The sequence below is a fragment of the Brienomyrus brachyistius genome, chromosome 22 (genome assembly GCF_023856365.1).
Source record: "Brienomyrus brachyistius isolate T26 chromosome 22, BBRACH_0.4, whole genome shotgun sequence".
Taxonomy (NCBI): domain Eukaryota; kingdom Metazoa; phylum Chordata; class Actinopteri; order Osteoglossiformes; family Mormyridae; genus Brienomyrus; species Brienomyrus brachyistius.
The window spans coordinates 8,069,576-8,088,296 of record NC_064554.1 but is presented as its reverse complement, the minus strand read 5'-3'; the positions used below and the strand labels follow the sequence as shown (position 1 = coordinate 8,088,296).

The window sequence follows — 18,721 nt, the reverse complement described above, 5'->3', positions numbered from 1 at the left end:
AGCCAAACTGTATACTCTGGAGAGACAAAAGGACCTTTGTGATTGTAACAAAAGCCTTCCTGAATTAAAATAAGACATCTGTTCCACAGAGAACACTGAGCTAATTAAAGCAATTAAAGCCAATTAAGGGAGCCATGATGCCTAATTTGCTGATAATTAGAATGTAGAGTAGACAGTCTATCTTCATAATATGTAACCTGAAGCATTAAAGGATTTAAAAAGATCTGTAAAATATTTTAGAATTATCGCACTACTGGGATCACCATCACTATGTGACGATGTTACAGTGATCTGCCTCAAAATTTGATTGCTTCCAGATTGTCACACATACAGTGTATCTGCACAGTTTGACAAAGATCTGTAAAACACTTTTTAAGTTATTGTCTTAATGAGAACATATCTGCGATGGCAGCGTTGAACTGGTCCCCAACATATTAGTAACATATTTCATTACCATTTTATCCTGAATGTAAGTGTTTTTCCTCCCAAAATATTACATCTAAAACAAAGGAGTCCATTCCATTCGAGGACTAGAATTTCAATATCATTATATACATATCACAGCAGATGACGTAAATTATTTTTAATAATTTACTTGGCCCTGATTAATCGGTGAGAAAGGTGCAAAAGCAGGCTCAGGTTAATGCATGTATTGACATATAGTTTTAATCTAATTACAGCAAATTACATGTTTATAGATTAATGCACGTTAAATTAAACCTTAAAATATTATATTGGCAGACTAACCATTAACTAAAATGTGTCAGAATTTTTTATACTGACTGTCTTCCCCCCTGCCCTACAAAAAAATAACAAATTTGTTTATTAGAATTTATGCTGTTTAATACACTTATTGTAATGTGGTTGCTGTGGTTGCTTTTAAACAGTGAAGTGGTGATTTTTCTTTTTGAAGATAAGATTTAGTATTCCAAAACTTTTTTCTTTCCATAAAAATAGTTGCTGTAAACATGGGGGTGTCTTTTACTAAGGGCTGTCTAATATTCAGGTCAAAATGGTCATTGCTGTTGTGAAGGGAGACAGAGAAGGCAACTTAACCTATATAGAGTTCTGCAAGTTGGGCTTTTTTGCAATCTAAGCTTTCTGTTTGGCTTTTGCCAAGAGAAGTGGCTGTATGTCTTAACTGGCAGATATTATTTCTGCCGATTCCCATTCGGTCAAATGACAGGAAATATACAGTAAAAGGGCAGCAGCTCAAAGTATGACTGCAATTCTGCTGTAGACAGAACAAAATGTGTGATTCATATTAGGAAAGAAGAGGGAGTTTGACTCATATTAGGACCTGATATGTGCAGCGGAGTTTAATTTAAGACATTTTACTGTCCTATTGTCTCTTATTTGTACAACAATGTGCAAATTCCAAAAATAAAGGAAGAGTTCCATAGAGGGGTGAAATGCTGCTGAGAATGCAGCACTCACCACTCCCACCGAGTGAAAGTCACTGTTCCTGGGTCTGAGGTACGGACCAATCAGATGTCACGCAGAAAAGCCAAAAGGGGGCTGTTGGCCAGTGAACAATCGGCACAAGGAGGGCTTACGCACCATCGTCTTTGGAACGCTCCACCACCGGGGGGCGGCTGGGCTCTCCATCGCCGATGCGGGTGAAGGCCAGCACCTGGATTTGGTACTGGATGTATTTGCGCAGGCCTCGCAGTAGCGTTGACTGCATCAAGCTCCCCTTCACCACATGCACCTGGTGCTCGGAGTGCGATTCTTTTTCCCTGTACAGCACCTGCAGTGGAAGGCATGTGGAAATAGCTAAACCCGTACACACACACGCCCAGGAAAAGCACATGTCAAAATGTAATGCTCACACACGCACGCACACACACACGCACACACACACGCACACACACACGGAGGTTTGTAATTATATCTTTGTGGGGACTCTCCATTCATTTCTATGGGGAAAACTCCATTCCCAGCATGATGACCTTAACCCCCACCCAGCCCTAACCTTAACCATAAGTAACCAAACAAAATATGTGACTTCTGGTATTTTTGTTTATATTATGTAATATAAAATAATACACACAAACACACACACACACACACACACTGTAACAGAACCTATAGACACAACTCAAAATGTAACAAAACTCATGCACACATAGAGTATCTCAGAATGGATCAGAACTTGCAGACACACACATCTCAAAAGGTTACAGAATTTGTACACACGTACATCCCAAAATGTAATGAAACCCACACACACACGTCGAGAAAGAGCAGATGTGAACATGTAACAAAGTCCTGCACGCATCCACATCTCAAAACGCAGCAAAACCTGTAAGCAATTTCATATTATTTCTGTAGCTGAAGAGTGTGGCCCCAGCCTAAGACTGGGTTATTTAAAAGAAGTAGTAACTCTGGCCTCTAAATCTGTTTATTTATTGCACATTCTACTTCCATACCAAAATTCTGTACCAAACATCATTCCCCACCAGTTAGCTAGAAATTCGCTACTACGCTCCTACACACACATGTTCCCACAGACACACTGTCATGTCCAAGGATGCTGCCAGGGAGTCTCAAAAATAGAAAAGCACTAATGCTAACACACAGACCCAAGCACTTAAACCCGCACAGACATCTCCTCAAAACCACATCAGTCTAAATTTTGACGATTCTCCTACAGCCCTGCACACAGTCCCCCAGAACAGCTCAATTAACAGGCTGATTCTAAACTACCAACTGCCTGCCGTTTCCTGGCCGGAATTTACAGCCCCCATCACCACCGGTGGCCCGTCTTAGGGAATGTGACTGTCCTGCATTCAGTTTGGGAATTGGGTGGGGGGGGGTGTCAGTAATGAATCAGACATGCTTAATCTTAGGTAAAGATTACACTCCAGCTGCATTCGGGTCCCCCAGCACCGCTGTCCCGTCCCTGTACATTCACTCGGGCGGAAATGACTCAAGCGTGAAAATGAGACCTTATAAGTTACAATATCATCCATATGAATAATATCCAGGCTGGTAAGCAATTACTCCCAGCAAAACTGAAAGGAACAGCGCTTTGATTGGCCAACAGTAAGATGCATATTGAGGCCCAAACATGGAATCCATGTTAAGCCGACGGGACCAAGTAGAGCAGACGCCCCCGGGTCCTGCATAGGCGGAGGCTCTCGAGGTGGTCAGTAATAAATCCTGTTGTCGGCCTTAATTACTGTCGACATGAAGCTGGAGGAGGTGCACTGAGCATATGGCTTCACACCTTGCCCTGTGGTCCCAGAGGATGGGGGGGGCGGATTTTCAATTAACATGTTTATGGGCCTGTCGATTTCTGAAGGGGTAGGAGCGAGGACACTGGCGAGCGCGCTGAATGACACGCGGCGGGGGGTCAGCTTGGGAGTCGGGCCAGGGGCACAGACCTCAAACATGAGACAATATGGAGGTGCCAGTCTGGATGCTGATATCCGCCACTGAAAGTCAGTACGAAAGCAGAGCCCATTGGCCTTATTGTTTAAAATGAAGCATAATCTCAATATTCACAGTGATGCTCATTGCTTCTGGATCAGACCCAGGTTTCCAGGACTGCAAAGTGGCGTCCCACATTCGAAAGCAGCTTGCTAGCAAAACCAGTTTTTGCCACACTGTTAATCTTCCCCACTGTCGCTTACAGCCAACCAGAAACAGACCACGCTGGCATGGCATACTATTGGTGTATTCAGTCCAGCGCCTATCGTGGGGATCCTACAGGGCGTAAATCATGCCAGAATAGCAGCCAGTCTGTGTTACTGACACGCAGACATTGGATTACAGTCCCCATCATATCTCTGAGATGGGGGAGGAAGACACAGTCCAGGGAACCTACAACTTTTTAAATTAAATTCAATTTAGTTTTATACAGCACCTACCACAACAAACCCTAAGGCACTTGGCAACAGTGTTTGGCAACACATTATAAGTACACAGATACAAAATGGTTTACAATACAGGGAAAAAAAGGAATATGGAAAAATGCCATAAGAGGACACACACAAGGAAACAACAACTCTAAAGTATGAAGAATAAAAAGTCTCCCCACCCCCCAATGTTGAGCCTGCTGGGAAGTCCACACATGCTATTATATGACACAAACTATCTGCTTAATAAATTTATTTAAAGCTGCCCGCTTGTCAAGCTGGTTTACCCATCAGTGCAGCCGGTTAAGTGTATCGCTCCCAAACAGAGGGCTGAGGCTCCCGTCTGAGCATAAACACGCAGCCCCAGGACCCCGGGATCCTAAGCTACCCATTTAAACCGCTTTTAAAGCCCTGGGAGTCACCGGCCGCTCAAACCAGATCAGACAGCACCGGAGAGGAGCCCTCTGAGTGTAGAAACAAAAAAGCACACTTACATGATGTTTCATCATGCTCAGAACCAACTTCTGTATGATAATTCATAAAATCTGAGTGTGAGAGTGTCATCGGGGTATTTACTGAACCAGGGAGAATTCATGAGGAAAAAAAATCTAACCAAACATTACTAAACATTAACTTCAGTAACTGCCAATTTGCAGCTACTGAGTTATTCCACGCTACGTGATGGTGTTCAAACCATATTCCAAACTCTTCCTCTCGCAGAGCGTTTTTTTGCATACATGCTATATGTATGTGAGTGGAAGAGTTTGCCCTAAATATGGCCTAGACGGCATCTCAAACCCAGTGATTCAGAATGAATTCAGGGAAAAGTAAACTGGTAACAAATGTTATGTAAATAGGCCTCAGGGTAATAAGGATATACAGAGCTCATTTTCCTTTGGAATTTGGTGCTGTATATTACACTGTCTTCATTTACAGATCGTTTGCTCTACACAAACTGATCTGTCTTGTCTACTTATCTATCCATAGCTAGTTATCCAGTACCGGGTCACGGTGAGATGGGATTCTGTTTTATTACATTTGATTTACCTTAGGATATGGGAAATTTAATTGTACTGAGTGTTACGCACTTATTACGAATTGCATGCTACTCATACAGTATATGGCTGCAGGAGAGAATGAGTATAGAAACAGACGTTCAGCATAGATAGAGTATAGCTACGGAGACAGAATATAGACACAGAGCACAGACACACAGGGTAGAGAGAAAGCATTGAATTAGACAGAGTATATAGGGAGCATAGATATCGAACACAGAAATCTGCACATGGTCTTGTAGAGATTTACCACCTGTATAGGTGACTCCATTATAAATTACCATAATTGTTAGTAGCATAAATCATTCATAATCGACATCTGTTAGCATTTGAGTGTTTTGGTTGTGAATTAAAAATGTTGTCTGAGATTTGAATAAGGGGTCCTGTATTTCATTAATCCCCCCGTGACCCTGCTCAGGATAAGTGCTTGGAGGACGGGTGGATGGATTTAATTAATCTCAGCAGCAGTCAGTACATTTCCATCAACATTTCTCCCGTGTTTAACTGATATACAAGAGTGTGGGATACTGACCACAATTCATATTTAACCATGACTCATCACTAACAGAAGTGCCTGGCCAGCTACTCTGAACTCATCCTGCATAAAAAAGAGAGGATTTGAAATGCTGAAACATAAACCACAGGCGTCATTAGTAAGGCAGACTAGCGGGACTGCAAATTCCCTTTCATTGCCGTTCACTTGCCGAGTTTCGCCGCATCACTGCAGCTGTTAATGGAGATGATCTCTTCTGCACCCCCTCCACCCAGCAGCAAAGATACCTGATAGCTAATGAGGTACAGTGAGATAATGTACAGGTTCCCTTCTCCACGAGGCGTTTTCAGCCAAGAAGCACAAGCCTCAGAAAGTCGTGCACTGGGATTAACCTCTGTCTGGGAACGGTCATCTTATTCCAGGCTTGGATTCCGGGGTGGGGGGGTTGCACATTAAGATCATTTAACTCAGCTTCACCTGGCCCGCTTGCCCTATGGAAAGCATCCTGCCTTTTCCATCGCCCTGATAAAGCCACGCATGAAGACAGGCAGTGCAAAGCCTACATCACAGGACAACTGGCTGATCTGCTGTTTATACATGGTCTGCTGCCTGAACTGAAAGCTGTATAACCTGCTAACAAACTGAGGTCTAGGCTCCTGTATATAGTATCTTTCAAATGGACAAAATAAGAAATGGATGATCCACCAGGCTACAGAAAGGGTAAACTCTGCTACCTTGTATCCCAGGATATGTCCATTCTGCTCCCGCTGAGGCACTTGCCCCCATGTGACTAGGATACTGGTGGATCCCAATGCCTCTGCTGTCACGTTCTCCGGGAACCCGCTTGGCACTGTGGGGAGAAGGCATAACATCGTTTTTAAGTAGGGGTTACGAATCTTATTTATAACAGGGGCATCAGACGAACAGATTCAGCACCTGGGACCTGTCAGATAAGACAACTGGAATTTTTGTAAGGTGTGTGTGTGTGTGTGCCTTGGGGGAGTACAGCATGCAGACAGATTTCTAGCAGGTTGCCAGACTTCACCAGGCCACCAGCGTGACTGCGATCTGAAGGGACTCTTCTCCCGCTTGCCACCTAGGTGGGAAAGAGCCACTTTACGTCACCGAGACCCTGACTTGCCATGATAGGGGTCGAGTGATGAGCACTCAGACTGAACAAAGCCCACAGTGGGCGTCCCGCAAAAGGACATGAAAGAGAGAGTGGAAGGGTGATCTGCACTTTGCGATGTCCATCAGAGAGGCCTTTGAGGAGAGACCTTTAATCTGACATGATCTTCAGCCCAATGGGAAAAGCTGGAGGCCTTGCAAAGGTGGGAAAAATGTTCAACTTAGAAGAAAACAAAATGTTTTTTGAAAGCAGGGGAAAAACAGACGAGCGATCGCATAGAAGTACAGAATTTTATTCCCTGGTAGTAAAATGAAAGAAAACCTCTAGCAAATGATCATAAAACAGTAATGCAAGCAGGGGGCATACAGTATTAATGTCATAATTTCAGCCACCCGCCGAGCACAGGCGGTGTTTGAGCAGGCAGGCTGATGGTAAAGTGGTACGACGGATGAGTTCATTAATGGGGTGGCGGCACAATGGATTAAATTCGCTGAGAAGTTAAATATGTGGTTAAATGTGAAGTGCTTCAGAATAATAGCAACGAGGCTCCTTGTTAAGAGACATCTAATTAAGGCACAAGAACACAAGCAATATAAAGACGGACGAGGAATTGATAAGGATCAAAAATGACAGGGATGGTGAAATGTGTCCCGGGTGTGTAACGCAGCTGACCTTCTGCACATAAAGGCCGGTTAAAAGTAGAGTTCCCTGCCTTCTGCAGGAACGATGACCCAGTGAGAAGTGAACGGGAGAGTGCCCACCTGACTCGCGCGTGCGGCCCCGCACTGGCTCGCTCCAGGGTCCGGCCCCGATGGAATTGAAGGCCTGGATCTGCAGCTGATACTCGGTCCACTCCTCCAGGCCTCCCAGGGTGAGCTCCCTCTCCAACCGGTCACTCACCACCTGGCTCCGCACCTCCTCATGCTGCTCTGTTCTCCAGAGACGTACTCGGTAGCCCACAGTCTCGGGATTGCCGTTGTACTCCGAGTCCGGCAGGGGCTGGGAAAATGGGGTGGGGGAAGTGAAGCGATTACATGTCCATCTGGACTGAACACAGCACAGAGTCTAGCCTCATCCTACAAAAAACCTCCTCAGGGACAAATCAGTGATACACAGACTGGGAAACCGATTCTGCACATTTAACATTAAGTACATCTTTAAAAGACCTAATTTATCTAGAAAGGGAGGCTGTCAGAACGACAGCATTGTCTTCCCCAGACCTTCTCCGCCCATCAAATACAAACTCCTCATACGCTCACCAACCTGTACAATTTCTAGAAGTACTGGATGAATCAACTGGAAATGTGAAATTCAATAAATATATATTTTACATGAGACATTGCAGAGTAACCCTCAAACTACACCTACTAATAAACTGTTCATTCCATTTATTTCCCCATTTGCAGAATCTTTCCCAACCAATTAGGTGTTTACCAGAATCTGGGATTCTTTGTATATGCCTTAATGTCCATGTCTTAAAATCTCATTTATATTATCATGTTTTTTATGTCTAAATATTTCTATTTTATTTCTTTCTCATTTGCAATATGATTTTTCCGTAACATAACAGTAAACACGGTAACAGACACACTTATGGTGCAGACAGAGTCCTTTTTATGCTATTTAACATTCCCACAAAATGGATATTGAAGCTGCATCAATTCCTACCCTAACAGCAAAAGAATTACGCATTCAGTCGAGTGGGGGTGACTCTGGAGCTCTCATTTCAACCTGCTACGTCTGGAGTTCCTCATGATTAACTAGACAGTGCAGTCTTTCATTATGGCGGGCAGGAAAATTAGCATGAGTGATATTCCTCCTGAGTCAGTCCTCCTGTCTGTTCTGCTCCCACTGATAGCAGTCGAGTGAGCGCTACTCCGGGTGAGTTTGGGTTTCGCCGACGGTGCAGACTGCGAGCCTCACCACCCATCGCAGCCACAGGCTGGTCTCGCTGGCCGTGCGCACCGTCACACTGCTGGGGGCCATGTCTGGGGGCGCCTGCAGGGTCTGGATGACTCGCGAGGGATGGCTTGCAAGGCTGGCTCCCACAATGTTCACCTGCCGCATCCGGAACCTGGGGGACAGAAGGTGCTCAAGTCGCTCGTTTTCCCCACATTTCACAATTCAGTACAGTTTCATAAGGACAACTTTAGCAGTGTGGAATAGTTACAATTTATACCCTTCATTCAATAAAATATAAATTTGACTTAATATACAGTAAAAGAAAAGGGGGCTGCATGGTGGCGCAGTGGTTAGCACTGTTGCCTCACACCTCTGTGACCCAGGTTTGAGTCCCCGCCTGGGTCACATGTGTGCGGAGACACATGCCACATGTTCTCCCCATGTCGTCGTGGGGTTTCCTCCGGGTACTCCGGTTTCCCCCCACAGTCCAAAAACATGCTGAGGCTAATTGGAGTCGCTAAATTGCCCGTAGGAGTGCATGTGTGTGTGAATGATGAGTGAGTGAATGGTGTGTGAGTGTGCCCTGCGATGGGCTGGCCCCCCATCCTGGGTTGTTCCCTGCCTCGTACTCATTGCTTCCGGGATAGGCTCCGGACCCCCCGCGACCCAGTAGGATAAGCGATTTGGAAAATGGATGGATACAGTAAAAAAAGCTTGTTTCCTTCAGCTACAGTAGAGTTTGGTTAATCATCCAACAACCTCCATATTCTGCACCGATGTAAATACTCATGAGGAGATAACACTCCACACCTTAATACCAACATAATTATACATTATATTCCTCCACTCAAAATGATTAACTGGTTCAAATTAATTGACACCCAGTCGCACAATAGTTATGTAACTTTCTGAAATGCGACTGAGGTATTATAAATAGCTGAGCATTTAGTGGCTGTGAAGAGAGCGACAGGATCTGGGGGGTGGGGGCCCATAGCTGGTGCTCACCTGTAGTAGGTGAAAGGGGTCAAGTCGGGCACCTCCAGCATCTGGGCATCCGGCTCGTTCTCCTTCTCATAGAGGACCCTCCAGTCCTCATCCTCACCAACCTGCGTGGAGGTAAATGCATTGGGACTCAGAGAAGCAATGGAGATGCAAGGAAAGAACCTTAATAGCTACAGACTGCGAGGTTGGCCGCCACTCCCTACACACACATACTCCTAGGAAACCAGTTGTCACTGCCATCCTAGTATCTACTCCAACAAACCCCCACCCCCCCTTCACATCCGCCACAATATCCCTACAGCTTTACAGCTAACAAAGTTACTGAAAGCTGAGAACTCTGCTCAGGTACTACTGGATATTAATGACAAAACACACAATAGGTAAGATGGGCATAAGAGGTCTGGTAGTAACCTTAAAGCAGGGGATAACCCACACACAGCCGGGAGATCCAAACACACTCTACCACCCACATGTCCCAGGACTGCCTTAAAGAACACTCACTGGGGCACAATAAAAAAGGTCTAGCCACAAATATTGCACTTATATGAATTTCCTGACAGTACTATACTAATTTTCTTCATTATCTGCCATATACCATTTCAGGCTGCACCGTTTGGCTTCTGATGGGTCTAGGGTCTCATGTATGGTGTATTTGGCTGGACGTATGGATCTGCTAATCTGCAGAGCAAATGAGGACGTTTGGTTCACATTTAGTATGGATCCGTTTCGTGGTGCCTTCAGTTATTCCTGCTTGTGCTGAGGTGAAATATACTGATATTTTTCTGATCGTGGTGAAGCGGAATAAAAAAGCTGTTGGTTTATTTAGGGGTCCACGAACTGGAGGTCTTGGCATAAACACTCAAGGTACAAAGGAACTGAGTGCATGGCCTATCGAACACACAGGTCCACAGAGGATGCTGTCAGCTTTGCCATGAACACAGTTGTTTTGCATCTAGAGAAGAATAGCTCTGTATGGATGCTGTTCATTGACTACTGCTCGATATTTAACACAGCTAATCCATCCAAACTGACTAACAAGCCCCTCATCCTTGGGTTGTCACCCACCCTCTGTAATTAGATCCTAGGACTTTCCAACAGGCAGACCTCAGTTTGAATTGTAAACCACATCACCAACATATAGAGTATAAATTCAGTGACCATCCAGGGCTGTGGGCTAAGCCCCCTGCTATACTCGGTCTTTACTCACACCAGTATTACCTCCTAAAACAGCACCACTATCATCAATTTTGCTGATGATGCCACAGTCATTGGACTTGTTACTGGGAGTGATGAGACAACTTACAGGAGAGAGGAGGAACATCTGGCGGGCCAACTCCATATTTAAGCCTATTGTACAGTACTGTATGTATTAAGAATGGGATGTCATCAAGTTCATTTGTGTGTTAAGACAAATGTCCCAATACTTGGAGATCACAACAAGGACTCACGGCATTCAGGTAAAAACACATTTATTATTATTAGTGCTTACTATTATTAGTACTTACTATTATTAGTACTCCCAATAATTATTGAATACTAGAAATTGAAGTTGATGAGGATGGGACAAGTACATATTAGATGGCTAGACCAAATGACAGGACTGTCTGGGGAATTCAGAGCTGTTGTTTCCGACACCTTAGTCTGGACATCTGATCTGTGTTTTTGTGTTAGTGGAAGGACATAGTAAAACAGAGTAAGACTCTCACTGCATAGCGAACTCACTGTTTATAGTGCATATGACTCTTGAATCTTGAATAATTGTTCAGGTAGGGCCGCCTGGAAATCAGTCAGTCTATTTTTTATTTTTAGTTTTTCCATGACCAGCGGTAGGGAAAGTGCACTCGACCTTGGGAATGGCTTACTGTGCTCAGAAAACTGCTGGCAAAGGACCATGTGGAAAAAAGTCTGCAAGATGTCGGCCAACAAACTGGCCATCTGGGTGAAAACATAACAGTAATTAAACCAACCGCTTCACCCCCTCAATCTTAAACTGGGTTGCGGAGGGCGGCACAGAGCTCATGTACGCAAAGACATCAAGGGCGTTCAGCCAAATTTATCACTTCCCATGTCTCTAAATTACACAGCTATATATATTTATATAACCAGTCTTTCGAAAGTCTTGCATTATTATGTGCTAAATAGCATTTTCTTACATTAAAGTTTCAAAGAGTATTTCCATTTACAAAATGATTTGTTTTCCAAAATAAGAAATAAATGAATTTTGACTGTCGATTAAAAGTCAAAGTAATGCGATGTTTAATGTTTAATGCATATATTTAGAATCTAGGGTGCTCAGTCTGACAGTAGGAAGAATTTTAATTTAATCCTTTAGATGCAGAAGACGGTGATATGGGCAGATTTTCGCCTTGGAGCTACGGAGCAGTTCAAATAGAGGCTCAGCATGGACAAGACTCAGGTTGAGCTTCACAGTAAGCAACTCAGAACACGGCCGCTAATCGACAAGCAGCACCAGAATCCCCAGACATGGATAAGAATATGTTATATTTCGGGAAGCCAGATGTAATAAACATTCTCAGAATGTATATGCCTCTAATCTGCAGTCTTGCCCATGATGGAATTACACAGAGAAGGCAGCCAATCGGCAGCCTTGCACACAGCTAAGGGACGGTTCGCACTCCTTGCTAATAACGCGTGTGTGTACACTCCATGGCTGCCACATGTTTTCTGTATTGGTTCCACGTGCCGTCTGTGCACCTATGTGCGGAATTAACGCTACACGTATGCAAGTACCAGTGATAATCTCGGGGGCAGGATGGTCACATTTTGCCTCGGGCCTGTGCGTTTATACACGGTACAGGTAGTGTTAATGTAGCATCTGTTTTTTTTTTTAAGAATGAGTGACTGTAAAATGTTCAAGACTGAATATTTTAAGAGGCAAGAGAAAAAATATTCTGAGCACTGTTGTGTGCAGCATCTTCACAATTTAATGGCAAGTTCGTCGTGTCATATGTACAAAGTACAGTGAAGTTTTCCCTTGCTTACTTTCATAAGCGATGCTAGTTCTCAATACAGTTCTAGTATCTAGAAATCTTGGTAAGAAACTTTGCTAAGAGTGGGGTTTACATTTCTCTAGAACGTTTATTTTCCATCCATCCATCCATTTTCCAAACCGCTTATCCTATTGGGTCGCGGGGGGTCCGGAGCCTATCCCAGAATCAATGGGCACGAGGCAGGGAACAACCCAGGATGGGGGGCCAGCCCATCGCAGGGCACACTCACACACCATCCACTCACACACACACACCTACGGGCAATTCAGCAACTCCAATTAGCCCCAGCATGTTTTTGGACTGTGGGGGGAAACCGGAGTACCCAGAGGAAACCCCACGACGACATGGGGAGAACATGCAAACTCCACACACATGTGACCCAGGCGGAGACACGAACCCGGGTCCCAGAGGTGTGAGGCGACAGTGCTAACCACTGCACCACCATGCCGCCCCTTAACGTTTATTTTGTTATAGAAAAAAAAAATGTTTTGATGTTAAAATCACTCATAAATGGATATGTTTCTGAGAAATTGATTTTGTAAACTACAGTAAATAATGCCATATTTATTACAAAAAATTGGATTTTTTCCCAGTATCATGCAGCCATAATGCTAAGTACAAAATGCTAACTACTACGAGATATCCAACAACATATAATGCAGCATTCTACATGAGGTAGTAAAGTGATATGTGGCAGAGCGGAGTACCAATATGATGTGGAGCAGCGGGTAGAATATAGAGAATGCTGCAACGGCATTACAAAATGTGGAGTTCGCTGTGGAGGCAGTGAGTGTGCAACATTTCATGCCACCACCTCATACATACAAGAAAACCCGGAAATGAAGAAGCCAACCAAGATGGTTTTCTCATACTGCCCCTTTGTGGTCATGACCTTTAAACCTCCACACTAACATAAACTATGCGGGTAAGTATGAGTAGCAGCACTGGTTACATATTGTTAGCATAAGTAGAGCATAAACAGCCCTAACTCTCAACTATGCAGTCAGCCGGCACCAGACACTCACCTGACCCTCGACTATCCACTTGGAGATGGAGGTCTTTCCATCATCCCCTGCATGGAACTTCAGTGTGGCAGAGCGTGGGCTTATTTTGGAGATAATGAGGTTCGATGGAGGCCCAGGAAGTTCTGAAGGGCAGCAGAACAAGAGTTAGTGAGCTTGTTGGTTTATCAGCTTTTGTCGTGTTTATACGCAATCTGAATCTAAACACCTTGAGGATACTGTATGTTGGCACAAGGTCTAAAGTGCTTGGCTTTGAGTTGAATGTGTTGCATCTTCCAGAGTCAGTCTAGCTCTAACAAATAAACAATGTTTAAATGGATATTTCAGACATCTGATTAATGGTTGCCAATAATAATAATAATAATAATAATAATAATACATATATAAGTAGCCATGTAGTGACAGTAATCTTTAGAGATCAATATTCATATTTATGCAGATTCTAGGCAAAGCTGTGAACTGTCTGCCAAATGGATGTATACCATCTGATACCCACTTCAGTTCCAGGGGGAGATTTTTGGATAATAAACAGGATCTCAGCTCTGTTTGTCAAGGGAGTGAGCTCAACTCAAGTCTGAGGATTTGTGGAGCATGGCGGAGTGCGTGGGGGTTAGTCTCATACTCCAACAACTAGGGTGAGGCTGAAATGCTGAATTGTGTGGTTACAGTGCTGGGCTGTAGGGAGGGGTGAGAGGAGCGGTGGGGGACTGACCTGGAGGGACACCTGAGGAGATGGTGGAGGAGGTGATGATGCCCAGGCCCACCCCCGTTATGGCAGCAACCTCCAAGGTATAGGTGGTAAGCGAGGTGAGGCCGGTCACCTTGTAGTCCAGTGTAGTGTTGGGCAGTGTGCGGGACACCCGTGTAGAGATCTCCCCCTGTACTTCCCAGGAAATCAGGTAGCCTGCAGAATAGGGGGGGGGGGTGTCAGAAAATCTGTTTCCATTTCCATTTATCTTTTATTTTCGTTTGTGCATCATACCAGCCCCCTCGCCCACAAGAAATCATGTGTCAGGAGGATAGGATCAGGGGCACTGGAGTGGAGAAAAGAAGCTTGCTTTTTTGACCCCACCTCGGAAATATCACAAAGCATTGCGCCTGTAGAAAATGCCCAGGACCTGGGAGCATGTCTCTAACCTGTGTCTAACTCAGACTAATAGCCGGTGGAGGTCCTGTTTCATTTGCAATGTGTTGGTTAGTATATTTTCCTGTTCTCAGCACTGCTCCCAATCACAGACCGTCCTCTCATATCATAGGGCTCATACATCAAAGACGGTGCCGGGAGGGGCCCCAGGAAAGAGCTGAGCCCACTTAGGAAACCAGCCCCATAGGGCTGCTATCAGGAGCCCTCCCAGCTATAAAGTCTCCCTCCCCTGGTTTATGGTGGGAAGCACAGGTGAAGCACGACCACCTCGCCCCCTTCCTCCCACCTCGTCCCCCCCCCCTCCCGTGTTCTGTGAACAACCCTCTGTGTGACGGACAGTCACGTTCCCGCCTATGTGTGACACAAATGTTGATGGTGGTTAATGGATCTTATGCAGAGGCCCGATGGAGGGGAAGCTGCAAGCATGTCCATTAAACTGGCGGAAAATGTGGTAAATTAAAACGGAGCACATTTCACAATGCTAGCTATGTGTGAAGAGATGCACTCAGTCTTCCATTCAGACAGAATAGACAAAAACTTCCCATCACATAAGAGATATTAAAATAACCTGATAAGTCATGACCCATTTGATAAAGACATACACAGAAGGCCTGTTTTTTATTCGACAAATTAATTCTACACGTCAGGGTTGGGGCCCTTCCAGAATGCATTCATCAATTCCATCCAAATCATGAAATAGAACTGGAGTTGGAATTTATATTTCCCTGAAACTCAAATTCATCTTCAGTTCTGTTCCCCATAGTTTTTTTTTTTTCCATCCCGAACTCCAGTTCTATTTCCTGATCTGGATTTGAATTGATGAATGCATTCCGGAAGGACCCCAATGTTTTTAAAATGGATACATAAATGCATTATGAAAAATAATTCGGTTTACAATAGGAAGGTCTGATGGGTTTTGACAACAAATTAGAAATAGACTGCAGCTATCTCCCCTTTAAAAAAAAGAAAACTTTTTTATGGTATAGAGAAAACGAAAAGATGTTGACACGTTTGATCATATTCAATCATGGATGAGGACTGGAGTAACAACATAGGGAGATGACATCACTACCCATAATGTACCAGGCAGCAGACAGTTGGCGCCTCACCTATGATTATGCCATTCTTTTCTGCTGGCTCTTGCCAGCTTACCCTCAGGGACGTGTCCAGAATCTCAGTGTAGCTCAGGTGATCCACTGGACCTGGTTCTGGAAAAATAACACCAGAAGTCATGGTATCATTACACAGCTATAACGGTGATACATTGCACGTGTTGGGGGTTCCACCCAGCGGAACCACAGAACTGTAACGGCTTGCAGACTGTGATGGTGCAGAAAGCAGTCAGGAATGAGATGGAGAGCTGATGGTGTATGAAATGGTAACACCGTGCTCTTGCATTCGGGAAACTCATTAGTAATCCATACAGAGACCACATTCATGCAGGAGGTGGGCAAATGCGAACATCATCCTCTCTGATTTTGAGTGTTTGTCTCCTCCACTCTCGGGTCTGCCATCCAGATGCCCCAAGCCAGCAGATAAGGAGCTTTTGAAGACTGACTCCATTACAATGTCCTGATTTACATTCTCCGTGCTCGTTTAACTTTCCTGCCTTGTGTTTTGCTGTCGATTCTCCCCATCGACACACCAGAACCATTACAGCTGCAATCCAACACAAATTCGACCACAAGATAATCAGATGCCAATGACATTTAGTGGCTTCAGAGGTACTTTAATCTATTCACCTCCACACAGCGATACAATCCACTTCATCTCCTAGAATATGACTTGGCTTCCCTGTTATGTTTATGACCACCACTAAAGCTGTTCCCTTTCAACGCCATACCCATCCCCTTCCTCTGTATGCTGGATGTACGGTACTGTAAATAAGCTCACAGGCACAATGAAATAAAAAGATCAGCGGTCATAACCTTTTACATATCGTGTCAGTCCCAAGAAAACTGCACATATAATATATTCAGACTATTTATTATATGTCACGACCTGCGCGTCCAGTCCTCATGTGTACCACGCCCACCTCGTTACCCTCATGTGAATCCCGCTTCTTACCAGCTGTTTCCAGTTTGATCTAGTCAGTCCAGTGCATTTAGTCCGCATTCAAGTCTGTTTCCCCAGGTCTGTCATTAACATATGTGTCGTGTTGTTGTCCGTCTGAGAACAATCATTAAACTCATTAACTACACCAGCTTCATTTTAAACTACAAGACCCTTACTATCCTGTAGATTAGTAATTTCAGCTTTTAGAGCTCTTTTGGAGTTAAATGTTGGAATAAACTTTTAACGTTATCCTTAGCCTTTAATGCAACCTTCCTTTCGACATTCTTCTTAGCGAGTCTAACACTATTTTTAACTTAACCTATAGATTTAGAAACTCCTGCTTGATTTCGACGTCATTCGTTATTTTCCATTTGTGGAACAGAGTCCCTTTTCCACTAACTTAATTTCAGTAGTATGGGCATGTCGAAATCCACTTTGCGAGTTAAAACCAGACTTTGAGCAAGTGCAAGCTGCAGAAAGGTTGTTATAACTCTCTTAATTATTCAGAGGTCTGTTTTGAGTGTAACATGCAATGATCCAATTAGAATGGCACTTCACCTCACCCATAAAAGGCAGGGGTGCATGCACTACTGCAGATTGCTGTTTTAACAACGTGTTAACCTGGCAAACCAGGTCGGTTTTCAGCCCAGGAAATGGACGTCCTCGTGCTCAAAGTTAAAATGCGAACACATCATTTAAGGGAACGCCACTCTTCCACCTAAGCCTTTCAAGGTGAGGCTGGTGTGGGATGAGGCACCAGCAAGTGTGTCCTCATTTTCTAGCATCACGAGTTCAGCCACACTGGGCCAAAAGCAGTATGATGATGTCAGAAGATTGGGATAACAAAAGCTTGCTGCTGATCGAGAGGGACTCATTATTCGGGGACGTCATTATTTTCTTGTATGTTTTTTTTAATTTTGGGTCTGCAGCTCACAAAGTATAAATAAAGGTGCAATCTTTGTTCGAACAAAATACAAAATACAACCTACAGTTTTTAGGTTGTTTAAAAATGTTCAAATAAAGGTAATAGGATTTTTATTTTTGTACATCTCACAATTTAGATTCCTAAAGGCTACAAAAGATTTAGCTCTTCTGCCAGCTGACCCCTCCTTGCCCGTGGCGTACACTCCTTTGTTAGCATCGGCACATGCAGTTCAGCATCACGTCTTCAAGTCCTCTAATGTGTCTTCATTCATGTTCAACAGACATCCATCACACATGGCAATGTTATGCAAGATGCAACATGCCACAAAAAAATGCTGCAACCTTCTGACAGTTGCATTGTAATGTTCCACCTGACTTGTCTAAATATCTGAAATACACACATACACACACACACATATATATATATACACACATATACAGTGCTCAGCATAAATGAATATGCCGCCTTTCAAAAGTAAGAGTTTAATCGATATCTCAATGAACACAATAACAATTTCCAAAATTTTCACAAGGAGTTTTAACGAACACTTGATTAACTCCATAACATGAAATTAAGGTTAATAATAATAACTTAGATCACAAAATGAAGTTTTACTCAAATTAGTTGAAGTAAAAATTAATACACCCCGCAACAAAAACTACTGTACTACATCTAGTATTTTGTAGCACCAACTCTTCTAGGCATGGAATGAACAAGTTGGCGACATATTGCAATATCTATCTTTTTCCATTGTTCAAGAACAACCTCTTTTAGAGCCTGGATGCTGGATAGAGTGTAATACTCAACTTGTCACTTCAGAATTCCCCATAGGTATTCGATTCGGTTCTGATCAGGAGACATACTTGGCCATTCAATCACCTTCACCTTGTTCTTCTTCAGAAACGCAGCAGTAGTTTTAGATGTGTGTTTTGGATCATTGTGAGTTCATCTGTGAGTTCATGATACCATCAGTGAAATGCAGCTCCCCGACACCAGCAGCACTCATGCAGCCCCACGTAAGGACACTGCCATCACCATGTTTCACTGTAGGCACCATCCATTTTTCTTTGAAATCTTCACCTTTACGACACCATACAGTTTTGTAGCCATCAGTTCCAAA

General features: G+C 43.8%; 1 protein-coding gene across 1 annotated transcript in view; it reads right to left on the bottom strand.

Annotated features, from left to right (window-relative positions):
- LOC125718016 (protein sidekick-1-like) overlaps window positions 1-18,721 on the bottom strand; it is a 284,877-nt gene that overhangs the window by 25,463 nt on the left and 240,693 nt on the right. The window contains exons 20-27 of the mRNA XM_048991479.1: window positions 15,731-15,829; window positions 14,190-14,381; window positions 13,481-13,602; window positions 9,448-9,548; window positions 8,464-8,614; window positions 7,302-7,539; window positions 6,146-6,261; window positions 1,561-1,750 (exon numbers count right to left, since the gene is read on the bottom strand). Coding sequence (XP_048847436.1) covers window positions 1,561-1,750; window positions 6,146-6,261; window positions 7,302-7,539; window positions 8,464-8,614; window positions 9,448-9,548; window positions 13,481-13,602; window positions 14,190-14,381; window positions 15,731-15,829 — 1,209 coding nt within the window. The remainder of the gene's footprint in view (window positions 1-1,560; window positions 1,751-6,145; window positions 6,262-7,301; window positions 7,540-8,463; window positions 8,615-9,447; window positions 9,549-13,480; window positions 13,603-14,189; window positions 14,382-15,730; window positions 15,830-18,721) is intronic.